Genomic DNA, 27,930 nt, shown 5'->3' with positions numbered 1-27,930 from the left:
GTGCACCAATGATATCACCAGTGTTTCGTTGATTGACTGTATTTTAACCCAATGACCACTGATCGTCTTGAAATGTAGCTGGTTAGATAGCCAATGAGCTGAGGTAAACGGCAATATGTAATGTTTATGTGTTGGAAGACCAACCCATGTAGTAAACTCCGGCGTAAAGAGGTTAATTCGCCATTGAAGATTCATACCGGAAGGAGCCACGCATGTTACGCACAGCGTTGTTTTGGTAAAGCGCATCTTCAGCTGTTTATATATCAATCAGTATGGCGACTAGGTCAGGAAAGCTAAATCTAAGTCTAGATATACAGATGTACACACAATTTTAGGAGAAATTAATCGGGAAAGTGAGACAGAGATTGTTGGAGGACGATTCATTTAGCGATTCCCAAATCGATTTTTCTAATGACTGCCTTGCCTAGATCACCAACTACTTTGCAGACAGAGTTCAGTGTGTCAAATCGGAGGGCATGTTGTCCGGTCCTCTGGCAGTCTCTATGCGGGTGCCACAGGGTTCAATTCTCGGGCCGACTCTTTTCTCTGTATATACAGTGGGGCAAAAAAGTATTTAGTCAGCCACCAATTGTGCAAGTTCTCCCACTTAAAAAGATGAGGCCTGTAATTTTCATCATAGGTACACTTCAACTATGACAGACAAAATGAGAAAAGAAATCCAGAAAATCACATTGTAGGATTTTTAATGAATTTATTTGCAAATTATGGTGGAAAATAAGTATTTGGTCACCTACAAACAAGCAAGATCTCTGGCTCTCACAGACCTGTAACTTCTTTTTTACGAGGCTCCTCTGTCCTCCACTTGTTACCTGTATTAATGGCACATGTTTGAACTTGCTATCAGTACAAAAGACATCTGTCCACAACCTCAAAGAGTCACACTCCAAACTCCACTACGACCAAGACCAAAGAGCTGTCAAAGGACACCAGAAACAAAATTGTAGACCTGCACCAGACTGGGAAGACTGAATCTGCAATAGGTAAGCAGCATGGTTTGAAGAAATCAACTGTGGGAGCAATTATTAGGAAATGGAAGACATACAAGACCACTGATAATCTCCCTCGATCTGGGGCTCCACGCAAGATCTCACCCCGTGGGGTCAAAATGATCACAAGAACGGTGACCAAAAATCCCAGAACCACACGGAGGGACCTAGTGAATGACCTGCAGAGAGCTGGGACCAAAGTAACAAAGCCTACCATCAGTAACACACTATGCCGCCAGGGACTCAAATCCTTCAGTGCCAGACGTGTCCCCTTGCTTAAGCCAGTACATGTCCAGGCCTGTCTGAAGTTTGCTAGAGAGCATTTGGATGATCCAGAAGAAGATTGGGAGAATGTCATATGGTCAGATGAAACCAAATTATAACTTTTTGATAAAAACTCAACTCGTCGTGTTTGGAGGACAAAGAATGCTGAGTTGCATCCAAAGAACACCATACCTACTGTGAAGCATGGGGGTGGAAACATCATGCTTTGGGGACCCACTGGCTCCAGGTCATCTACAAGTCCATGCTAGGTAAAGCTCTGCCTTATCTCAGTTCACTGGCAACACCCACCCGTAGCACACGCTCCAGCAGGTGTATCTCACTGATCATCCCTAAAGCCAACACCTCATTTGGCCACCTTTCCTTCCAGTTCTCTGCTGCCTGTGACTGGAACGAATTGCAAAAATAGTTGAAGTTGGAGACTTTTACCTCCCTCACCAACTTTAAACATCTGCTATCTGAGTAGCTAACCGATCGCTGCAGCTATACATAGTCCATCGGTAAATAGCCCACCCAATTTACCTACCTCATCCCCATAATGTTTTTATTTATTTACTTTTCTGCTCTTTTGCACACCAGTATCTCTACCTGTACATGACCATCTGATCATTTATCACTCCAGTGTTAATCTGCTAAATTGTAATTATTCGCCTAGCTCCTCATGCCTTTTGCACACAATGTATATAGACTCTTTTTTTTCTACTGTGTTATTGACTTGTTTATTGTTTACTCCATGTGTAACTCTGTGTTGTTGTTTGTGTCACACTGCTATGCTTTATCTTGGCCAGGTCGCAGTTGTAAATGTTCTCAACTAGCCTACCTGGTTAAAGAAAGGTGTTCTCAACTAGCCTACCTGGTTAAATTTTGGTGAAATCAAAATTAAAACAAATAAAGTACAATATATACAATTGCCAATGGTGTGTGTGTAAGTGAGTGGTTGCGTGCATAGATGGTGATAATGAGGGGTGTTGAGAGGTGCCAAAACAAACAAGCCTAGGTGTGTCCCATTTTGCTGACGACATTTCCGGCTCTGCCCACCGACACCCTACTGAGGAAAACAAAGAGCAAAGAGACAGAGTTCGGCAGATGGAGTGGGAAGATCATCACAGCTTCCAACTGTGTGGCAACAGTTTGGGGTAGGGCCTTTCCTAATTCAGCACAATGCCCCCGTACACAAAACGAGGTCTGTACAGAAATGGTTTGTCGCGATCGGTGTGGAAGAACTTGACTAGCCTGCACCAAGCCCTGCCCTCAACTCCATTGAACACCTTTGGGATTAATTGCGAACCAGGCCTAATCGCCTAACATCAGTGCCTGACTTCACTAATGCTCTTGTTGTCACAGCTCTTGTGGTCACAGCAATGTTCCAACATCTAGTGAAAAGCCTTCCCAGACTTGTGGAGGTTGTTGGGGTGGCAAGGTAGCCTAGTGGTTAGAGCGTTGGACTAGTACCTGGAAGGTTGCAAGTTCAAACCCCCAAGGTACAAATCTGTCTTTCTGCCTGAACAGGCAGTTAACCCACCGTCATTGAAAATAAGAATTTGTTCTTAACTGACTTGCCTAGTTAAATAAAGGTAAAATTAAATAGCAACTCCATATTAATGCCCATTATTTTTGGAATGAGATGTTCGACTAGCATACTTGTCCACATACTTTTAGTCATGTAGTGTATCTTAGATCGCAGAACACATTCTCTTGGGGCACTGTCATTAGAATAACACGTGCGATTGGCAACAGTTTTCCATCCTCTTTGGATTGGCTGGCGAAAATATTCGAGTTCCGTTACGTCTGACTGAAGTATCCAATGAAAATTGCATCTAAAAACATCTGGCCAATACGATGAGAGTGGGCGGGACATCGTCCAGAAAGCAATAGTTCTTTGGTGTCAGTCAGTAGCTTAACAATTATTGTCTTAGCTTCAGAACTTGTGTGTGTTAGCCTGGCAAAGTTTCTGGAGTTAATAAACTATATAGATTAATTTGCCTACGACGTACAGTTCTGTTATGGAACTGGACAAAATGGACGAGAACGACTGGAAATACCACGGAGAGGGCAACAAAAGCCTAGTGGTTTCTAATGTCCAGGTGAGCTAGCTAATGTTAGGTCAGTAAGCTAAAATCTTGGTAGCTAGCATATGCTACTAACTAGCTAAGTAGCTAATATATTAGCTAGCTGGTCAGGTTGTCTGGCGTCGTCCAGGTCTGTAAAAGCAAAAAGTGGAAAGTAAAATATTGTTTATTTTACTTGTCACTAGATTGTTTGCCTTTAGTAGTCGACTGATTTATTGTGTGTTTTTTCCTCTCCCCCACATCAGTTGCTAGCTACCAAATATCAAGCTAGCGTCGTAGCTAACGTTAGCCACATTTAGTGCCTTGGAAATCAAACTAGCAATGTATTTACGGTAGCAAGCAAGCTAGCTAGCTAACTTTAACCTTGCTGACTTATCACATGGGTTACAGCAGATGACTCTCACTCCACCTTTTGAAATGTATATTTAGGTACCTTCTTTAAAATGATTTCCCATGCTGATATTTTTTCAACACTCTTCCTATCCAGCACGCCAGAGTCCTTCGGCTCCTGAAGTATTCTACAGAAGATGCCGAAAACTCGCATAAGGTTAGAAAATATTTTCCCTTGTCCCATTAGTTACAACCATAAACTGTCAGATCTTGGTTTGTTAACAAAAGATATGCTCCTAAATCGAAATGTCTTAAGAATTGGTTTATTCTGTGAATCGTTTAGTGTCTTTTTATTATGATTAATCAACAACTCAATCCAACTCCCTGTATTGGTTTGTGTTTCCATGTGATAATTTAAAAGGAATTTGGGGGGGGCAGGGGGATTTCGTTTTTGGAAATCAACATTTGGGTGAGCAAGGCAAGGCGGAGTAACGTTACGTTGCCACCACATTCTGATCTTTGGTCATTTTTTTTTGTTTGTATTTTTCCTCACTAAAGGTTAGGATTATGGGAGGGGTTAGCTGATCCCAGATCTGTCCATTTACTTGTGTAAGGCACTCAAAGGTCCAGTTTAGGATGAATGGCTTTCATTGACTGCTTGTATCAACCAAGCGAGTGAAGGCACAAACAAGCATCCCGTCATTGCATTTACACAGAGCTCTGAAAAAATGAACATGATTGTCCCAGAAACCTAATTTCTCTTGACGATCTGTTTCTTCTCTTCCAGACAACAGAACAAGCTTTTCGCCACATACAGAACATAGTTGACTATAGTCAAAATGTCATGAAGCCACTGCTGGGGGAGAAATTCGTCCACAACGGAGTAAGACACACATATATATATATATATTCTGTGCTAACCATGTTGTTGTAAATAGCATGGAACCTTTCCCCCAATATGTTATGAGGTTAACTGTTTGGTTAAAAGACAGTTCTTTTGCCACATGTTACTAATAAAGTTATCAAATCCAGTTGAAAGGTTATGGTCAGTTCTGTTCCCTGATACAGCTTTGTATGATAGTATATGCTATAGATACACCGATCAAAGCATTATTGTATGATAGTATATGCTATAGATACATTTCAATCAATGCATTATTGGATGATAGTGTATGCTATAGATACACCAATCAATCAATGCATTATTGTTTGTGTAGGAGGCTGTGAAGCTCCCCCTGGACTTTGTCCGACAGCTGTCATTGAAGGTTCAGCAGGAAAGGCCAGGTACGTGTCGCCTTTTTAGTTGTCAGGGGTTTGGCATCTTCAGGTTGTCATGAAATATGACACGTCACATTTCCTTGTGTTGTTGTGGAATACATCAGCAGACTAAGCTGTGGGGCGTGTGGACGTGTGCAGTTAGTGGTGACAGAATGCTATCTACAGGTAGTGGAATCTACAGTCTACGTGTCTTGTGTAATGGAACTCTTTGTATTTATTTCATCGTTATGAGGAAAGGACTTCTTTATGACTATAGTTAAAACCTACACATCAACGGCCAGTTCCCAGACACGGGTGATCACAGTCGGGGATTGAAAATCAGTCTCCAAGGAGATTCTCTGTTGAAAGAGCTGTTTAGTTCAGAACTAGGCTCAATGTGTCTGGGGGGGGGAGGGCCCCAAATGTCTGTGACTGAAGTTGTCGTGAATGTGTTATAACAACCAATCTGTCTGTGTGTTCCATGTCATGGCAGAGTCTCGCTGTGACAAAGTGATGGATACGTTGAGTGGATGTGCCTTGTGTCTGCCTAACCTCACCCAGCTCTCCTCCTGCTGCTGCTGCAGAGAACACAGACCTCCTCTCTGTATAGAGATTAAGGTACAGTCTCGGTCCTCTCCCTATAGAGATTAAGGTACAGTCTCGGTCCTCTCTCTATAGAGATTAAGGTACAGTCTCGGTCCTCTCCCTATAGAGATTAAGGTACAGTCTCGGTCCTCTCCCTATAGAGATTAAGGTACAGTCTCGGTCCTCTCCCTATAGAGATTAAGGTACAGTCTCGGTCCTCTCCCTATAGAGATTAAGGTACAGTCTCGGTCCTCTCCCTATAGAGATTAAGGTACAGTCTCGGTCCTCTCCCTATAGAGATTAAGGTACAGTCTCGGTCCTCTCCCTATAGAGATTAAGGTACAGTCTCGGTCCTCTCCCTATAGAGATTAAGGTACAGTCTCGGTCCTCTCCCTATAGAGATTAAGGTACAGTCTCGGTCCTCTCCCTATAGAGATTAAGGTACAGTCTCGGTCCTCTCCCTATAGAGATTAAGGTACAGTCTCGGTCCTCTCCCTATAGAGATTAAGGTACAGTCTCGGTCCTCTCCCTATAGAGATTAAGGTACAGTCTCGGTCCTCTCCCTATAGAGATTAAGGTACAGTCTCGGTCCTCTCCCTATAGAGATTAAGGTACAGTCTCGGTCCTCTCCCTATAGAGATTAAGGTACAGTCTCGGTCCTCTCCCTATAGAGATTAAGGTACAGTCTCGGTCCTCTCCCTATAGAGATTAAGGTACAGTCTCGGTCCTCTCCCTATAGAGATTAAGGTACAGTCTCGGTCCTCTCCCTATAGAGATTAAGGTACAGTCTCGGTCCTCTCCCTATAGAGATTAAGGTACAGTCTCGGTCCTCTCCCTATAGAGATTACGGTACAGTCTCGGTCCTCTCCCTATAGAGATTAAGGTACAGTCTCGGTCCTCTCCCTATAGAGATTAAGGTACAGTCTCGGTCCTCTCCCTATAGAGATTAAGGTACAGTCTCGGTCCTCTCCCTATAGAGATTAAGGTACAGTCTCGGTCCTCTCCCTATAGAGATTAAGGTACAGTCTCGGTCCTCTCCCTATAGAGATTAAGGTACAGTCTCGGTCCTCTCCCTATAGAGATTAAGGTACAGTCTCGGTCCTCTCCCTATAGAGATTAAGGTACAGTCTCGGTCCTCTCCCTATAGAGATTAAGGTACAGTCTCGGTCCTCTCCCTATAGAGATTAAGGTACAGTCTCGGTCCTCTCCCTGGTAAAAATTAGCACGCACACACTACCATTCAACAGTTTGGGGTCACTTAGAAAGGTCCTTGTTTTTGTCCATTAAAATAACATCAAAGGCCAGCATCCCGGAGTTGCCTCTTCACAGTTTGACGTCGAGACTAGTGTTTTGCGGGTACTGTTTAATGAAGCTGCCAGTTGAGGACTTGTGAGGCGTCCGTTTCTCAAACTAGACTCTCTAATGTACTTCTCCTCTTGCTCAGTTGTGCACCAAGGCCCCCCACTCCTCTTTCTATTCTGGGTAGAGCCAGTTTACGCTGTTCTGTGAAGGGAGTAGTACACAGCGTTGTACGAGATCTTCAGTTTCTTGGCATTTTCTCGCATGGAATAGCCTTAATTTCTCAGAACAAGAATAGACTGACGAGTTTCAGAAGAAAGGTCTTTGTTTCTGGCCATTTTGAGCCAGTAATTGAACCCACAAATGCTGATGCTCCAGATACTCAACTAGTCTAAAGAAGGCCAGTTTTATTGCTTCTTTAATCAGGACAACAGTTTTCAGCTGTGCTAACATAATTGCAAAAGGGTTTTCTAATGATCAATTATCATTTTAAAATGGTAAACTTGGATTAGCTAACACAACGTGCCATTGGAACATAGGAGTGATGGTTGCTGATAATGGGCCTCTGTACGCCTAAGTAGATATTCCATTAAAAATCAGCCGTTTTCAGCTACAATAGTCATTTACAACATTAACAATGTCTACACTGTATTTCTGATCCATTTAATATTATTTTAATGGACACAAAAAAGAAGGTGCTTTTCTTTCAAACACAAGGACATTTCTCAGTGACCCAAAACTTTTGAGAGGGAGAGAGACCGACCATTTGGGACGGCCTCAGTCATCTCCCCATTTTATACATTTTTAAGGATGGAGCTATAGTTGTAGAAGAGTAGGAAGTTAAAGCTCATTGAGAAACACTGTAGAACCAGTTCTCAACACCAATTTACATTCCTGGTTAAACAATGATTAAATAAACAGATTATTTAAAGACATGTGATGACACTCCTTTTATAAGGACCTGGGTTATTGAATATAGGATTAAAGGAAAACTGAGTCAGAAGTCATGGGGGTTTTTGATGTCAAGCGATAAAGGGACAAGTGTGTGTGTGTGTGTTTTTTTTTTTTTTTTTAGCTAAAAAAAAAGAACCGTTTTGTTGAATCCACTTAATCAAGTCAGCCACAGTGGCTCACTTCTGGTCTCGTGTTTCACAGCCCAAATGTGGATTTCTGCCGTCCTCTAGACACGTTACGAAGGAAATCAAGAATCAGGTGTGCCGCTTCTGCATGCATCAACATTTTAAGGTGAGTTCACATTGTTTAGGGATCGACGTTGGAATAACCTGTCGTACTACATTAGTTTGATGACCTTCAGGGTTCTTCAATGAGAAATGACATGTACATTACCTAAACAAATAGAACAGAGCACACCTCTGCTTCACTTGACTGGTCCTTTTGACTATACCAGAGAATAGACAGGGGCTAGGACATCTACCAGAGAATAGACAGGGGCTAGGACATCTACTAGGGGATAGACAGGGGCTAGGACATCTACCAGAGAATAGACAGGGGGCTAGGACATCTACCAGAGAATAGACAGGGGCTAGGACATCTACCAGAGAATACTGGGGGCTAGGACATCTACCAGAGAATAGACAGGGGCTAGGACATCTACCAGAGAATAGACAGGGGCTAGGACATCTACCAGAGGATAGACTGGGGGTTAGGACATCTACCAGAGAATAGACAGGGGCTAGGACATCTACCAGAGGATAGACTGGGGGCTAGGACATCTACCAGAGAATACTGGGGGCTAGGACATCTACCAGAGAATAGACAGGGGCTAGGACATCTACCAGAGAATAGACTGGGGGTTAGGACATCTACCAGAGAATAGACTGGGGGCTAGGACATCTACCAGAGAATAGACTGGGGGCTAGGACATCTACCAGAGAATAGACTGGGGGTTAGGACATCTACCAGAGAATAGACAGGGGCTAGGACATCTACCAGAGAATAGACAGGGGCTAGGACATCTACCAGAGAATAGACTGGGGGCTAGGACATCTACCAGAGAATAGACTGGGGGTTAGGACATCTACCAGAGAATAGACTGGGGGCTAGGACATCTACCAGAGAATAGACAGGGGCTAGGACATCTACCAGAGAATAGACTGGGGGTTAGGACATCTACCAGAGAATAGACAGGGGCTAGGACATCTACCAGAGGATAGACTGGGGGTTAGGACATCTACCAGAGAATAGACTGGGGGTTAGGACATCTACCAGAGAATAGACTGGGGGCTAGGACATCTACCAGAGAATACAGGGGGCTAGGACATCTACTAGGGGCTAGGACATTTGTTATTGTGAAAGTTGAGTGTTGTGATCAGTGTCTGCCCCCTGGTGGTGAGACTGGAGAACTGCGCGCCGGGTGGAAACAAACGGACTGAGTTTTGTGCTCTTCTCTCTAACTCAACAGTTGGCCCATGGAAAGTGGAAACGGCTGAGCCGGTACTGTCCCTTAGACCTGTTCTCGGGGTAAGTGACAGTACACGTCACCTGCCCAGTTATCAGTTCAATTCAAGGGGCTTTATTGACATGGGAAACATATTTACATTTACAAAACAAGTGAAATAGATGATAAACGCAAAAGTTCCAAAATAATGAAAACCTTTCACATTATATATATATATATATATATACACACAGTGTTGTAACGATGTGCAAATAGTTAAAAGTACAAAAGGGAAAATAAATAAACATAAATATGGGTTGTAATTTACAATGGTGTTTCGCTCTTCGATGGTTGCCCTTTTCTTGTGGCAACAGGTCGCACATCTTGCTGCTGATCTTGTGGTACACAGGGTATATCTACAACCATTGATCTGACCATGTTCGGAACTCGGGGGGCTCTCTAGTCTGTATATGATTCCACAGCATGTGGGTGAAGTGCCATGTGTACTCAGCCTGAATCTCTCTGCTTAGGAACAAACAGAGAATGTCCCTAGCCATCAAGCACTTGATAGAGGAACCTCAAAACAACTTTAAAATCTTCAAGGTATGTATCTCTGCGGTACACCTGTCGTACCCATTCTGCAACAGTAGTCATCACGTTGCATTGCACAATTTATTATTTCACTCTGACCCGTCTGTCTCTATCCAGACTGGCTCTATAGCTGTCAGGGTTATTAAACCTGTCTGTCTCTATCCTGTCTGTCTCTATCCAGACTGGCTCTATAGCTGTCAGGGTTAATAACCCCGTCTGTCTCTATCCAGACTGGCTCTATAGCTGTCAGGGTTATTAAACCTGTCTGTCTCTATCCTGTCTGTCTCTATCCAGACTGGCTCTATAGCTGTCAGGGTTATTAAACCTGTCTGTCTCTATCCTGTCTGTCTCTATAGCTGTCAGGGTTATTAAACCTGTCTGTCTCTATCCTGTCTGTCTCTATCCAGACTGGATCTATAGCTGTCAGGGTTATTAAACCTGTCTGTCTCTATCCAGACTGGCTCTATAGCTGTCAGGGTTATTAAACCTGTCTGTCTCTATCCAGACTGGCTCTATAGCTGTCAGGGTTATTAAACCTGTCTGTCTCTATCCAGACTGGCTCTATAGCTGTCAGGGTTATTAAACCTGTCTGTCTCTATCCTGTCTGTCTCTATCCAGACTGGATCTATAGCTGTCAGGGTTATTAAACCTGTCTGTCTCTATCCTGTCTGTCTCTATCCTGTCTGTCTCTATCCAGACTGGCTCTATAGCTGTCAGGGTTAATAACCCCGTCTGTCTCTATCCAGACTGGCTCTATAGCTGTCAGGGTTATTAAACCTGTCTGTCTCTATCCTGTCTGTCTCTATCCAGACTGGCTCTATAGCTGTCAGGGTTATTAAACCTGTCTGTCTCTATCCAGACTGGCTCTATAGCTGTCAGGGTTAATAAACCTGTCTGTCTCTATCCTGTCTGTCTCTATCCAGACTGGTTCTATAGCTGTCAGGGTTAATAACCCTGTCTGTCTCTCTCCTGTCTGTCTCTATCCAGGGTTGATATATAGCTGTCAGGGTTATTAAACCTGTCTGTCTCTATCCAGGGTGGATCTATAGCTGTCAGGGTTATTAAACCTGTCTGTCTCTATCCAGGGTGGATCTATAGCTGTCAGGGTTATTAAACCTGTCTGTCTCTATCCTGTCTGTCTCTATCCAGGGTGGATCTATAGCTGTCAGGGTTATTAAACCTGTCTGTCTCTATCCTGTCTGTCTCTATCCAGGGTGGATCTATAGCTGTCAGGGTTATTAAACCTGTCTGTCTCTATCCTGTCTGTCTCTATCCAGGGTGGATCTATAGCTGTCAGGGTTATTAAACCTGTCTGTCTCTATCCTGTCTGTCTCTATCCAGGGTGGATCTATATCTGTCAGGTTTAATAACCCTGTCTGTCTCTCTCCTGTCTGTCTCTATCCAGGGTGGACCTATAGCTGTCAGGTTGAATAACCCTGTCTGTCTCTATCCAGGGTGGACCTATAGCTGTCAGGTTGAATAACCCTGTCTGTCTCTATCCAGGGTGGATTTATAGCTGTCAGGTTTAATAACCCTGTCTGTCTCTCTCCTGTCTGTCTCTATCCAGGGTGGACCTATAGCTGTCAGGTTGAATAACCCTGTCTGTCTCTATCCAGGGTGGATTTATAGCTGTCAGGTTTAATAACCCAGACAGCTGTCTCTCTATCCTGTCTGTCTCTCTCCTGTCTGTCTCTATCCAGGGTGGAGAGTGTATCTACAGCTGTAAGGATGATGCCGACGTGTTGCAGGACCTGGATGAATTGGCTCAGCATCTACGGCCATACTTCCTCCCTAGTGGCAGCCTTATGAACGGACACCAGTCCAGTAAGGTTGGTATCCACATTATATCCTAAATGACACCTTGTATAGTGCACTACTATTGACCAAAGCCCTGAGGGGGCTCTCGAACTCTGGACCTCAAAGCCTGTTCCACTGTGTTTTCATTGTTCCCCTCTTAAATCAGGGACTGTAATCAGGGACTGATTTTTAGACCTGGGGACACCAGGTGGGTCCGATTCTTAATGATCAGGTAGAACAGAACCCCAGCAGTCTCCGTCCATCGTAGGGTCAGAGTTGAAAACCCCTGACATAGGGAATAGGGTGCAATTTGGGTAGGGCTGTCCCCAACATGAAATAAAATCTTGGTCGACCGAGAGTAGTCTTTTCTTCGTTGGTCGAAATGTCTAAACGTGTATTCCATATATGGATACATCCTGTGTGTTTAAAAAAATAAATCTACTTTCTGTAACGAGCTTGTCTGATGCTTTAAGCACGTTGTTTGGTTGAAGTAATTAAGACGAACACACACACACACACACACACACACACACACACACACACACACACACACACAAGACTCGAGGGAGCCAGAGATCAAGTTGGCCTGTTTTTTTGACCCCTCTCTCCTGCAGTTGGCCTTCCCAGATTCTGCCGTTAAGGGGGGGGAGCTGGATAAAGGGGGAGGGGGAGCTGGATAAAGGGGGGAGGGGGAGCTGGATAAAGGGGGGAGGGGGAGCTGGATAAAGGGGGGAGGGGGAGCTGGATAAGGGGGAGGGAGCTGGATAAGGGGGAGGGGGAGCTGGATAAGGGGGAGGGGGAGCTGGATAAGGGGGAGGGGAGCTGGATAAGGGGGAGGGGGAGCTGGATAAGGGGAGGGAGGGAGCCGGATAGAGGGAGGGAGGGAGCCGGATAGAGGGAGGGAGGGAGCCGGATAGAGGGAGGGAGGGAGCCGGATAGAGGGAGGGAGGGAGCCGGAGAGAGGGAGGGAGGGAGCCGGAGAGAGGGAGGGAGGGAGCCGGATAGAGGGAGGGAGGGAGCCGGATAGAGGGAGGGAGGGAGCCGGATAGAGGGAGGGAGGGAGCCGGATAGAGGGAGGGAGGGAGCCGGATAGAGGGAGGGAGGGAGCCGGATAGAGGGAGGGAAGGAGCTGGATAAACGGAGGGGGGGGGCTGTCATTCTCAACGGACTCTAAAGACACTTTGTTTCCTTGCTGTTTTGAGGTGAAGTTAAGCCAATCAGAAATACGATCAGACATAACTACATTTGCATTGCAGGCCAGGTAGCCTATAGACTTATAGATGCGTAATCAGGTGCGTGTCCTTACTCAACATTGACGATGACTAAATGGAAATAAATGAACCAGAACTAGCGTAGGTTGTGAGCTCTGCAAACAACGCGCCCACTCCGACAAGGACAACGGTAAACGACTGTAATAATATTGAACTGAATTAACAGACATGACCGTAACCAAACGTTGTAGATTAGAAATGAAGGGAATTAGCGGTAAATGTAGGATGCTACTGGTGATTGATGTGTAATGTGGAATTGGTAGACACTATCACTTTAAAGGGAAAACAATGAATACGCCCAAAATGGTGAGATGGAGGAAGTGCATTTTTAGCACACCATGGACCGGGGCGTCCCTTTCGGGCCCATTCAATGACCACTGAGACCGGGGCATCCCTGCGGGCCCATTCAATGACCACTGAGACCGGGGCATCCCTGCGGGCCCATTCAATGACCACTGAGACCGGGGCGTCCCTGCGGGCCCATTCAATGACCACTGAGACCGGGGCATCCCTGCGGGCCCATTCAATGACCACTGAGACCGGGGCATCCCTGCGGGCCCATTCAATGACCACTGAGACCGGGGCATCCCTGCGGGCCCATTCAATGGATTAGTCCACTGAGACCGGGGCATCCCTGCGGGCCCATTCAATGGATTAGTCCACTGAGACCGCTGTGAATCAATCCTTGTGTGCCATGAAAACAATGTAATCTATTTGTGATCGCTCCACTAAAGAATCCTGGTCTACCAACTGCCTATCAAACAATTAAAATGGGGTCAGCCCTACATTTGGAACATATCCTGTCTCTTTCGTTTTAATGGCCCTGTACAGCCAGAGGACGAGCCTCTCCTCAGTGTCTGCTTCCTCCTTGGGAATTCTTCCTGGTCACTGTGCTTCTGTTTGCTCACTGGGGTCGACGCCGGGTTACTGTAAAGCTCTCTGGGGGTCGACACCGGGTTACTGTAAAGCTCTCTGGGGTCGACGCCGGGTTACTGTAAAGCTCACTGGGGTCGACGCCGGGTTACTGTAAAGCTCACTGGGGTCGACGCCGGGTTACTGTAAAGCTCACTGGGGTCGACACCGGGTTACTGTAAAGCTCTCTGGGGTCGACGCCGAGTTACTGTAAAGCTCTCTGGGGTCGACGCCGGGTTACTGTAAAGCTCTCTGCCGGGTTACTGTAAAGCTCACTGGGGTCGACGCCGGGTTACTGTAAAGCTCACTGGGGTCGACGCCGGGTTACTGTAAAGCTCTCTGGGGTCGAGGCCGGGTTACTGTAAAGCTCTCTGGGGTCGAGGCCGGGTTACTGTAAAGCTCTCTGGGGTCGAGGCCGGGTTACTGTAAAGCTCTCTGGGGTCGAGGCCGGGTTACTGTAAAGCTCTCTGGGGTCGAGGCCGGGTTACTGTAAAGCTCTCTGGGGTCGAGGCCGGGTTACTGTAAAGCTCTCTGGGGTCGAGGCCGGGTTACTGTAAAGCTCTCTGGGGTCGACGCCGGGTTACTGTAAAGCTCTCTGGGGTCGACGCCGGGTTACTGTAAAGCTCTCTGGGGTCGAGGCCGGGTTACTGTAAAGCTCTCTGGGGTCGACGCCGGGTTACTGTAACACAATGACTACTGCTGATATAAAAAGGTGTTTATAAATACATTTAATTGATTGGTGAGGATTCTGACATCTCAACCCTATGGTCCCTGGTCAAATGGTATCCTATTCCCTCTGGGCCCTGGTCAAATGGAACCCCATTCCCTCTGGGCCCTGGTCAAATGGAACCCCATTCCCTCTGGGCCCTGGTCAAATGGTACCCCATTCCCCCTGGGCCCTGGTCAAATGGTACCCTATTCCCTCTGGGCCCTGGTCAAATGGTACCCTATTCCCTCTGGGCCCTGGTCAAATGGTACCCTATTCCCTATGGGCCCTGGTCAAAAGTAGTGCACTACATAGGGAACAGGGTACAGTTTGAGACAGTCTTAATGTTCTGTCCTCCTTTCCTGTAACTTTCTGTTTAAACCCCCAGGTGGTTCTGAATGAGTTGATCCAGGTGATTGTGAGTGCCCTGTTGAGCTCCTGGGACCCCAGGAAGACTCACCTGTCTGAGGGCAGAGTGAGGTGTGAGGCCAGCCTCCTGCACCGGGACCTGCTACGCAACAGTGAGAGACAGGGATACTTGGCGTGGAGAATAAATTTTAAAAAAGGCTCATGCATGCTTTATTACAAGCTATACAGCATTATAAACCGGGTGGTTCGAGCCCTGATTGCTGATTTGGCTGACAGCCGTGGTATATCAGATCGTATACCACAACATTTATTTTTTTTGCTCTAATTACGCTGGTAACCAGTTTATGATAGCAATAAGGCATCCTGGGGGTTTCTGGGATATGACCAATATACCACAGCTAAGGGATGTATCCAGGCACTCTGTGTTGCGTCGTGTCTAAGAACAGCCCCTAGCCGTGGTATATTGGCCATATACCACACCCCTTTCGTGCCTTATTGCTTAATTTTATTGAATGTGTTACTAAAATATCCCGAACCAAAATATAAACGCAACCATTTCCAAGATTTTACCGTGTGACAGTTCATATAAGGAAATCGGTCAATTTAAATAAATTGAATTAGGCCCCTGGATTTCCTAGATTTTTCACACGGGATCTACATCTGTTGGTCACAGATACCTTTTAAAAGTGTCCGTAGATTTATGTCTGTCCGTACCATAAACCGGATCGCCACCATGGGGCACTGTGTTCACAATGTTGACGTCAGTAAACCGCTCTCCCACACAACAACATACACGTGGTCCGAGGTTGTGAGGCCGGTTGGACGTACTGCCAAATTCTCTAAAACTATTATAGAGAAATTAACATTAAATTCTCTGGCAGCAGCTCTGGTGGACATTCCTGCAGTCAGCAATGCCAATTACACGCTCCCTTAACTATAGACATCTGTGGCAAAACGGCACATTTTAGTGGATCCCAGCACAAGGTGCACTTGTGTAATGATCATGCTGTTTTTATCAGCTTCTTGATAATGCCACACCTGTCAGGTGGATGGATTATCTTGAGAAAGGAGAAATTCTCACTAACAGGGTTGTAAACACATTTGAGAGAGAGAGAGAAGCTTTGTGTGTCTGGAACATTTTTTATTTCAGTTCATGAACCACGGGACCAACACTTTTACATGTTGTAGTTTATATTTTTTGTTCAGTGTAGTTTGACGCTTTCATAAGAATAACACAAACAAACAAACCTTAAAACATTTACATTTTATATATTTAAATCTTATCAATGCCAATATTTGTATTTATTATTTTTTTTCCAGCTAACCACTGCCTACCCAAAGATTGTGTCCTGGACAAAATTCTGGGGACTCAGATGTTGGATAATTTAGACATCGAGGGGTTAAACCCCCTGTTTAAACGAGTGGAGCGGCATCTACAGGACTTTCCTAAAGAAAGGTGAGAACCACAATACTGTTATTCAGTGGTTTCATTTGGAGTGTAATAACCTAGGTAGACCACTAGATGGCGTGTAATAACCTAGGTAGACCACATGTAATAACCTAGGTAGACCACTAGATGGCGTGTAATAACCTAGGTAGACCACTAGATGGCGTGTAATAACCTAGGTAGACCACGTGTAATAACCCAGGTAGACCACGTGTAATAACCCAGGTAGACCACTAGATGGCGTGTAATAACCTAGGTAGACCACTAGATGGCGTGTAATAACCTAGGTAGACCACGTGTAATAACCTAGGTAGACCACTAGATGGCGTGTAATAACCTAGGTAGACCACATGTAATAACCCAGGTAGACCACTAGATGGCGTGTAATAACCTAGGTAGACCACTAGATGGCGTGTAATAACCTACGTAGACCACTAGATGGCGTGTAATAACCTACGTAGACCACGTGTAATAACTTAGGTAGACCACTAGATGGTGTGTAATAACCTAGGTAGACCACTAATGGCGTGTAATAACCTAGGTAGACCACTAGATGGCGTGTAATAACTTAGGTAGACCACTAGATGGCGTGTAATAACCCAGGTAGACCACTAGATGGTGTGTAATAACCTAGGTAGACCACTAGATGGCGTGTAATAACTTAGGTAGACCACTAGATGGCGTGTAATAGCCTAGGTAGACCACTAGATGGCGTGTAATAACCTAGGTAGACCACGTGTAATAACCTAGGTAGACCACTAGATGGCGTGTAATAACCTAGGTAGACCACGTGTAATAACCTAGGTAGACCACTAGATGGCGTGTAATAACCTAGGTAGACCACGTGTAATAACCTAGGTAGACCACGTGTAATAACCTAGGTAGACCACGTGTAATAACCTAGGTAGACCACTAGATGGCGTGTAATAACCTAGGTCGACCACGTGTAATAACCTAGGTAGACCACTAGATGGCGTGTAATAACCTAGGTAGACCACTAGATGGCGTGTAATAACCTAGGTAGACCACTAGATGGCGTGTAATAACCTAGGTCGACCACGTGTAATAACCTAGGTAGACCACTAGATGGCGTGTAATAACCTAGGTAGACCACGTGTAATAACCTAGGTCGACCACGTGTAATAACCTAGGTAGACCACTAGATGGCGTGTAATAACCTAGGTAGACCACGTGTAATAACCCAGGTAGACCACGTGTAATAACCCAGGTAGACCACGTGTAATAACCCAGGTAGACCACGTGTAATAACCCAGGTAGACCACGTGTAATAACCCAGGTAGACCACGTGTAATAACCCAGGTAGACCACGTGTAAACCCAGGTAGACCACGTGTAATAACCCAGGTAGACCACGTGTAATAACCCAGGTAGACCACGTGTAATAACCCAGGTAGACCACGTGTAATAACCCAGGTAGACCACGTGTAATAACCCAGGTAGACCACGTGTAATAACCCAGGTAGACCACGTGTAATAACCCAGGTAGACCACGTGTAATAACCCAGGTAGACCACGTGTAATAACCCAGGTAGACCACGTGTAATAACCCAGGTAGACCACGTGTAATAACCCAGGTAGACCACGTGTAATAACCCAGGTAGACCACGTGTAATAACCCAGGTAGACCACGTGTAATAACCCAGGTAGACCACGTGTAATAACCCAGGTAGACCACGTGTAATAACCTAGGTAGACCACGTGTAATAACCTAGGTAGACCACGTGTAATAACCTAGGTAGACCACGTGTAATAACCTAGGTAGACCACGTGTAATAACCCAGGTAGACCACGTGTAATAACCCAGGTAGACCACGTGTAATAACCCAGGTAGACCACGTGTAATAACCCAGGTAGACCACGTGTAATAACCCAGGTAGACCACGTGTAATAACCCAGGTAGACCACGTGTAATAACCCAGGTAGACCACGTGTAATAACCCAGGTAGACCACGTGTAATAACCCAGGTAGACCACGTGTAATAACCCAGGTAGACCACGTGTAATAACCCAGGTAGACCACGTGTAATAACCCAGGTAGACCACGTGTAATAACCCAGGTAGACCAGACCAGGTGTAATAACCCAGGTAGACCACGTGTAATAACCCAGGTAGACCACGTGTAATAACCCAGGTAGACCACGTGTAATAACCCAGGTAGACCACGTGTAATAACCCAGGTAGACCACGTGTAATAACCCAGGTAGACCAGACCAGGTAGACCACGTGTAATAACCCAGGTAGACCACGTGTAATAACCCAGGTAGACCACGTGTAATAACCCAGGTAGACCACGTGTAATAACCCAGGTAGACCACCACAGGTAGACCACGTGTAATAACCCAGGTAGACCACGTGTAATAACCCAGGTAGACCACGTGTAATAACCCAGGTAGACCACGTGTAATAACCCAGGTAGACCACGTGTAATAACCTAGGTAGACCACGTGTAATAACCTAGGTAGACCACTAGATGGCGTGTAATAACCTAGGTAGACCACGTGTAATAACCTAGGTAGACCACTAGATGGCGTGTAATAACCTAGGTAGACCACTAGATGGCGTGTAATAACCTAGGTAGACCACTAGATGGCGTGTAATAACCTAGGTAGACCACTAGATGGCGTGTAATAACCTAGGTAGACCACTAGATGGCGTGTAATAACCTAGGTAGACCACTAGATGGCGTGTAATAACCTAGGTAGACCACATGTAATAACCTAGGTAGACCACGTGTAATAACCTAGGTAGACCACGTGTAATAACCTAGGTAGACCACGTGTAATAACCTAGGTAGACCACGTGTAATAACCTAGGTAGACCACGTGTAATAACCTAGGTAGACCACGTGTAATAACTTAGGCAGACCACTAGATGGCGTGTAATAACCTAGGTAGACCACATGTAATAACCTAGGTAGACCACTAGATGGCGTGTAATAACCTTGGTAGACCACGTGTAATAACCTAGGTAGACCACGTGTAATAACCTAGGTAGACCACGTGTAATAACCTAGGTAGACCACGTGTAATAACCTAGGTAGACCACGTGTAATAACCTAGGTAGACCACGTGTAATAACCTAGGTAGACCACGTGTAATAACCTAGGTAGACCACGTGTAATAACCTAGGTAGACCACGTGTAATAACTTAGGTAGACCACGTGTAATAACTTAGGTAGACCACTAGATGGCATGTAATAACCTAGGTAGACCACTAGATGTCGTGTAATAACCTAGGTAGACCACTAGATGTCGTGTAATAACCTAGGTAGACCACTAGATGGCGTGTAATAACCTAGGTAGACCACGTGTAATAACCTAGGTAGACCACGTGTAATAACCTAGGTAGACCACGTGTAATAACCTAGGTAGACCACGTGTAATAACCTAGGTAGACCACTAGATGGCGTGTAATAACCTAGGTAGACCACTAGATGGCGTGTAATAACCTAGGTAGACCACTAGATGGCGTGTAATAACCTAGGTAGACCACATGTAATAACCTAGGTAGACCACTAGATGGCGTGTAATAACCTAGGTAGACCACGTGTAATAACCTAGGTAGACCACGTGTAATAACCTAGGTAGACCACGTGTAATAACCTAGGTAGACCACGTGTAATAACCTAGGTAGACCACGTGTAATAACCTAGGTAGACCACGTGTAATAACTTAGGCAGACCACTAGATGGCGTGTAATAACCTAGGTAGACCACATGTAATAACCTAGGTAGACCACTAGATGGCGTGTAATAACCTTGGTAGACCACGTGTAATAACCTAGGTAGACCACGTGTAATAACCTAGGTAGACCACGTGTAATAACCTAGGTAGACCACGTGTAATAACCTAGGTAGACCACGTGTAATAACCTAGGTAGACCACGTGTAATAACCTAGGTAGACCACGTGTAATAACCTAGGTAGACCACGTGTAATAACCTAGGTAGACCACGTGTAATAACTTAGGTAGACCACGTGTAATAACTTAGGTAGACCACTAGATGGCATGTAATAACCTAGGTAGACCACTAGATGTCGTGTAATAACCTAGGTAGACCACTAGATGTCGTGTAATAACCTAGGTAGACCACTAGATGGCGTGTAATAACCTAGGTAGACCACGTGTAATAACCTAGGTAGACCACTAGACGTGTAATAACCTAGGTAGGTAGACCACGTGTAATAACCTAGGTAGACCACTAGACGTGTAATAACCTAGTAGACCACTAGATGGCGTGGTAGACCACTAGATGCGTGTAATAACCTAGGTAGACCACTAGATGGCGTGTAATAACCTAGGTAGACCACATGTAATAACCTAGGTAGACCACATGTAATAACCTAGGTAGACCACTAGATGGCGTGTAATAATAGACCACAATAACCTAGGTAGACCACGTGTAATAACCTAGGTAGACCACTAGATGGCGTGTAATAACCTAGGTAGACCACTAGATGGCGTGTAATAACCTAGGTAGACCACTAGATGGCGTGTAATAACCTAGGTAGACCACTAGATGGCGTGTAATAACCTAGGTAGACCACTAGATGGCGTGTAATAACCTAGGTAGACCACATGTAATAACCTAGGTAGACCACTCCGTGTAATAACCTTGGTAGACCACATGTAATAACCTAGGTAGACCACTAGATGGCGTGTAATAACCTTGGTAGACCACATGTAATAACCTAGGTAGACCACTAGATGGCGTGTAATAACCTAGGTAGACCACTAGAGGGCGTGTAATAACCTAGGTAGACCACATGTAATAACCTAGGTAGACCACGTGTAATAACCTAGGTAGACCACTAGATGGCGTGTAATAACCTAGGTAGACCACTAGATGGCGTGTAATAACCTAGGTAGACCACTAGATGGCGTGTAATAACCTAGGTAGACCACTAGATGGCGTGTAATAACCTAGGTAGACCACATGTAATAACCTAGGTAGACCACTAACATGTAATAACCTAGGTAGACCACTAGATGGCGTGTAATAACCTAGGTAGACCACATGTAATAACCTAGGTAGACCACTAGATGTGTAATAACCTTGGTAGTGTAATAACCTAGGTAGACCACATGTAATAACCTAGGTAGACCACTAGATGGCGTGTAATAACCTAGGTAGACCACATGTAATAACCTAGGTAGACCACTAGATGGCGTGTAATAACCTTGGTAGACCACATGTAATAACCTAGGTAGACCACTAGATGGCGTGTAATAACCTAGGTAGACCACTAGATGGCGTGTAATAACCTAGGTAGACCACATGTAATAACCTAGGTAGACCACTAGATGGCGTGTAATAACCTAGGTAGACCACATGTAATAACCTAGGTAGACCACTAGATGGCGTGTAATAACCTTGGTAGACCACATGTAATAACCTAGGTAGACCACTAGATGGCGTGTAATAACCTTGGTAGACCACATGTAATAACCTAGGTAGACCACTAGATGGCGTGTAATAACCTAGGTAGACCACTAGATGGCGTGTAATAACCTAGGTAGACCACATGTAATAACCTAGGTAGACCACATGTAATAACCTAGGTAGACCACATGTAATAACCTAGGTAGACCACTAGATGGCGTGTAATAACCTAGGTAGACCACAGGTAGACCACTAGATGGCGTGTAATAACCTTGGTAGACCACATGTAATAACCTAGGTAGACCACTAGATGGCGTGTAATAACCTAGGTAGACCACTAGCGTGTAATAACCTAGGTAGACCACATGTAATAACCTAGGTAGACCGTGTAATAACCTAGGTAGACCACGTGTAATAACCTAGGTAGACCACTAGATGGCGTGTAATAACCTGGTAGACCACTAGATGTAATAACCTAGGTAGACCACTAGATGGCGTGTAATAACCTAGGTAGACCACTAGAGGCGTGTAATAACCTAGGTAGACCACATGTAATAAATAGACCCTAGAGGTAGACCACTAGAGACCACTAGTGTAATAACCTTGGTAGACCACATGTAATAACCTAGGTAGACCACTAGATGGCGTGTAATAACCTAGGTAGACCACTAGATGGCGTGTAATAACCTAGGTAGACCACATGTAATAACCTAGGTAGACCACTAGATGGCGTGTAATAACCTAGGTAGACCACATGTAATAACCTAGGTAGACCACTAGATGGCGTGTAATAACCTAGGTAGACCACATGTAATAACCTAGGTAGACCACTAGATGGCGTGTAATAACCTTGGTAGACCACATGTAATAACCTAGGTAGACCACTAGATGGCGTGTAATAACCTTGGTAGACCACATGTAATAACCTAGGTAGACCACTAGATGGTAGACCACATGTAATAACCTAGGTAGAACTAATAACCTTGGTAGACCACTAGATGGCGTGTAATAACCTAGGTAGACCACATGTAATAACCTAGGTAGACCACATGTAATAACCTAGGTAGACCACATGTAATAACCTAGGTAGACCACTAGATGGCGTGTAATAACCTAGGTAGACCACTAGATGGCGTGGAATAACCGAGGTAGACCACTAGATGGCGTGTAATAACCTAGGTAGACCACTAGATGGCGTAAGCACAGAATTGTCGAGAATGTAATTGTCTGTTGTAGAGTTAAGATTTCCCTTCACTGGAACTAAGGAGGTTATCCCAAACCATGAAAACCAGCCCCAGACCATGATTCCTCCTCCACCAAACTTTACAGTTGGCACTGTGCATTGGGGCAGGTAGCGTTCTCCTTGCATCCGCCAAACCCAGATGAGTCCGTCGGACTGCCAGATGGTGAAGCGTGATTCATCACTCCAGAGAACATGTTTCCACTGTTCCAGAGTTCAATGGCGGCGAGCTTTACACCACTCCAGTCCACGTTTGGCATTGCCCATGATGATTTTAGGCTTGTGTGCGGCTGCTCTGCCATGGAAGCCCATTTCATGAAGCTCCCGATAAACAGTTATTGTGCTGACGTTGCTTTTAGAGGCAGTTTGGAACTCAGTAGTGAGTGTTGCAACCGAGGACAGACGTTTTTATGCGCTTCAGCACTCGCCGGTGCTGTTCTGGGAGCTTGTGTGGCCTACCACTTCACGGCTGAGCCGTTGATGCTCCTAGACATTACCACTTCACAATAACAACACTAACAGTTAACCGGGGCAGCTTTAGCAGAGCAGAAATTTGACAAACTACCTTGTTGGAAAGGTGGCATCCTATGACGGTGACACGTTGAAAGTCACTGAGCTCTTCAGTACGGTGCCAGTGTTTGTCTATGGAGATTGCATGGCTATTTGCTCTATTTTATACACCTGTCTAGCAGACTCCACTAATTTGAAGGGGTGTCCGTCCTTCTAAATTGTTGTGACCATGTCAGACCATGAGACATCCCCCAAAAAACGATCTTCTCACAAACGTCTGTAGCATCTGAATGGTTTTGGCCCCCTATCCAAACGCCAGCTGTACTTCCCAAGAGATATATATAAATATATATCTATCTTAAACATTTTTTGACTAATGAAAACAAATACCAAAATATGAGTTTTTTTTTTTCTCTCTTATGACTGACTGTCTTCTTGTAGAAGTAGCCTTCAGATCGACGGACCGTACAGCCACAGCTTCCTGGAGAAGATCCAGAAGTGTCCGACTGAAGACGACGGCTCTATCGAGTACGCCGTCGGAAAGGTGAGAACCCTCTTCTTCCTTACCCACGCACGCAACTCTGTAAAACCAGAATTTATTTACACAAGGCTCCATAAATATACATTATATTGCTTGGGGCTTTAAGTGCTTGTTGTTCCCCACACAGGTTGTAGTCTAATAAAGTGGATTTGTTTAAAAAAAAAAAAACTTATTTGTCTAATATGGCTGTTTCTCATCAGGTCCACCAGTACAGAGTTGCCATGACAGCCAAGGACTGCTCTATCATGATCACCATAGCAACCTGTGGGGAGGAGGACGGGTGAGGACCTAGTTGAATTCTACCTAGTTGGCCTCTGTAGTGCTACAGTCCACTCCTTGTACTGTTAGCACAAACAGACTGGTTCCCAGGCTAACCAGTCACTACTATATACTGACCCTCATTATTCTCCCCTGTGTACTGCCTACACGGAGCAGACCCTCATTCTTCTCCCCTGTGTACTGCCTACACGGAGCAGACCCTCATTCTTCTCCCCTGTGTACTGCCTACACGGAGCAGACCCTATTCTTCTCCCCTGTGTACTGCCTACATGGAGCAGACCCTCATTCTTCTCCCCTGTGTACTGCCTACATGGAGCAGACCCTCATTCTTCTCCCCTGTGTACTGCCTACACGGAGCAGACCCTCATTCTTCTCCCCTGTGTACTGCCTACACGGAGCAGACCCTCATTCTTCTCCCCTGTGTACTGCCTACACGGAGCAGACCCTATTATTCTCCCCTGTGTACTGCCTACACTGAGCAGACCCTCATTCTTCTCCCCTGTGTACTGCCTACACTGAGCAGACCCTCATTCTTCTCCCCTGTGTACTGCCTACACTGAGCAGACCCTCATTCTTCTCCCCTGTGTACTGCCTACACTGAGCAGACCCTCATTCTTCTCCCCTGTGTACTGCCTACATGGAGCAGACCCTCATTCTTCTCCCCTGTGTACTGCCTACACGGAGCAGACCCTCATTCTTCTCCCCTGTGTACTGCCTACACGGAGCAGACCCTATTCTTCTCCCCTGTGTACTGCCTACACTGAGCAGACCCTCATTCTTCTCCCCTGTGTACTGCCTACACTGAGCAGACCCTCATTCTTCTCCCCTGTGTACTGCCTACATGGAGCAGACCCTCATTCTTCTCCCCTGTGTACTGCCTACATGGAGCAGACCCTCATTATTCTCCCCTGTGTACTGCCTACATGGAGCAGACCCTCATTATTCTCCCCTGTGTAATGCCTACATGGAGCAGACCCTCATTCTTCTCCCCTGTGTACTGCCTACATGGAGCAGACCCTCATTATTCTCCCCTGTGTAATGCCTACATGGAGCAGACCCTCATTCTTCTCCCCTGTGTACTGCCTACATGGAGCAGACCCTCATTATTCTCCCCTGTGTACTGCCTACATGGAGAAGACCCTCATTATTCTCCCCTGTGTAATGCCTACACTGAGCAGACTCATTATTCTCCCCTGTGTAATGCCTACACTGAGCAGACCCTCATTATTCTCCCCTGTGTAATGCCTACATGGAGCAGACCCTCATTCTTCTCCCCTGTGTACTGCCTACATGGAGCAGACCCTCATTATTCTCCCCTGTGTAATGCCTACATGGAGCAGACCCTCATTCTTCTCCCCTGTGTACTGCCTACATGGAGCAGACCCTCATTATTCTCCCCTGTGTACTGCCTACATGGAGAAGACCCTCATTATTCTCCCCTGTGTAATGCCTACACTGAGCAGACTCTCATTATTCTCCCCTGTGTACTGCCTACATGGAGAAGACCCTCATTATTCTCCCCTGTGTAATGCCTACACTGAGCAGACTCTCATTATTCTCCCTGTGTAATGCCTACACTGAGCAGACCCTCATTATTCTCCCCTGTGTAATGCCTACACGGAGCAGACCCTCATTCTTCTCCCCTGTGTACTGCCTACACGGAGCAGACCCTATTATTCTCCCCTGTGTACTGCCTACACTGAGCAGACCCTCATTCTTCTCCCCTGTGTACTGCCTACACTGAGCAGACCCTCATTCTTCTCCCCTGTGTACTGCCTACACTGAGCAGACCCTCATTCTTCTCCCCTGTGTACTGCCTACACTGAGCAGACCCTCATTCTTCTCCCCTGTGTACTGCCTACATGGAGCAGACCCTCATTCTTCTCCCCTGTGTACTGCCTACACGGAGCAGACCCTCATTCTTCTCCCCTGTGTACTGCCTACACGGCGCAGACCCTATTCTTCTCCCCTGTGTACTGCCTACACTGAGCAGACCCTCATTCTTCTCCCCTGTGTACTGCCTACACTGAGCAGACCCTCATTCTTCTCCCCTGTGTACTGCCTACATGGAGCAGACCCTCATTATTCTCCCCTGTGTAATGCCTACATGGAGCAGACCCTCATTCTTCTCCCCTGTGTACTGCCTACATGGAGCAGACCCTCATTATTCTCCCCTGTGTAATGCCTACATGGAGCAGACCCTCATTCTTCTCCCCTGTGTACTGCCTACATGGAGCAGACCCTCATTATTCTCCCCTGTGTAATGCCTACATGGAGCAGACCCTCATTCTTCTCCCCTGTGTACTGCCTACATGGAGCAGACCCTCATTATTCTCCCCTGTGTACTGCCTACATGGAGAAGACCCTCATTATTCTCCCCTGTGTAATGCCTACACTGAGCAGACTCTCATTATTCTCCCCTGTGTAATGCCTACACTGAGCAGACCCTCATTATTCTCCCCTGTGTAATGCCTACATGGAGCAGACCCTCATTCTTCTCCCCTGTGTACTGCCTACATGGAGCAGACCCTCATTATTCTCCCCTGTGTAATGCCTACATGGAGCAGACCCTCATTCTTCTCCCCTGTGTACTGCCTACATGGAGCAGACCCTCATTATTCTCCCCTGTGTACTGCCTACATGGAGAAGACCCTCATTATTCTCCCCTGTGTAATGCCTACACTGAGCAGACTCTCATTATTCTCCCCTGTGTACTGCCTACATGGAGAAGACCCTCATTATTCTCCCCTGTGTAATGCCTACACTGAGCAGACTCTCATTATTCTCCCCTGTGTAATGCCTACACTGAGCAGACCCTCATTATTCCCTCCTGTGTAATGCCTACATGGAGCAGACCCTCATTATTCTCCCCTGTGTAATGCCTACACTGAGCAGACCCTCATTATTCTCCCCTGTGTACTGCCTACAGGTTGGACCAGAGCCTGGAGATCCAGCCTTCGAAGCCTCGCTTCACCTACTCCGTGTCCATCCTAGACCTGGACCCTAAACCCTACGAGAGCATCCCTCACCAGAGCAGACTGGACTCCAAGATAGTCAACCACTACTTGAGAAGCACCCTGCCCAACAACCAGGAACTAGCCAATCAGAGTGTCTTCCTGGGCTGGGACAGAGAAGGAGAGGACTGTACTCTGGTGTTCCATCCTGTATAACCACTCCCTCTGCTGTCTGGCCTTCCCGCTTGGTGTTACCTACACTCTCCCTCCCCCGTACCCTAACCACCTCCCTCCCCCGTACCCTAACCCCCTCTACTATCTCCAGACTGAACGCTGCTGTGGAACTGATAGAGCAAAATTGAATGAACTGAACTGGGAAAAATCCTTTAAAAAAAAAAAACTAAAAAGATTTGCCATATTATATAACCTGAGTTTAGGAAACGGGAGTGCTGTGTCCCTAATAGCTCCCTATGGGCCTTGGTCAAAGGTAGTGCACTATATAGGTAACAGGGTGCCATTTGGGGAGCTAGGGTGGCACATATGACCCCGGGGTCTTCTGAAGCGCAGGAAGTGACGTCTTATGGTGCGAGGCTCTGAGAGACCAGGGATACAATCAAGAGTTTCTTTGGATTCCCAGGCTCGTCTCCCCCAGCCTCCATCTCCTCTCGCCCAGCCTCCATCTCC

General features: G+C 45.9%; 1 protein-coding gene across 1 annotated transcript; it reads left to right on the top strand.

Annotated features, from left to right (window-relative positions):
- The first annotated feature begins 3,156 nt into the window (after positions 1-3,156).
- On the top strand, positions 3,157-27,930 carry ippk (inositol 1,3,4,5,6-pentakisphosphate 2-kinase). Its single transcript, XM_046338664.1, has 14 exons — positions 3,157-3,373; positions 3,846-3,905; positions 4,476-4,571; positions 4,906-4,972; positions 5,439-5,563; positions 7,985-8,074; positions 9,252-9,310; positions 9,758-9,830; positions 11,519-11,647; positions 14,893-15,025; positions 16,194-16,329; positions 23,914-24,016; positions 24,214-24,293; positions 27,222-27,930. Exons 1-14 carry the CDS (start codon positions 3,293-3,295, stop codon positions 27,460-27,462), a joined length of 1,473 nt encoding a protein of 490 aa, XP_046194620.1. The 5' UTR covers positions 3,157-3,292; the 3' UTR covers positions 27,463-27,930.

The sequence above is a fragment of the Oncorhynchus gorbuscha genome, linkage group LG03 (assembly GCF_021184085.1).
Source record: "Oncorhynchus gorbuscha isolate QuinsamMale2020 ecotype Even-year linkage group LG03, OgorEven_v1.0, whole genome shotgun sequence".
Taxonomy (NCBI): Eukaryota; Metazoa; Chordata; class Actinopteri; order Salmoniformes; family Salmonidae; genus Oncorhynchus; species Oncorhynchus gorbuscha.
Note: the sequence above shows the minus strand (reverse complement) of the source record. Positions and strands in the feature narration are given on the sequence as shown.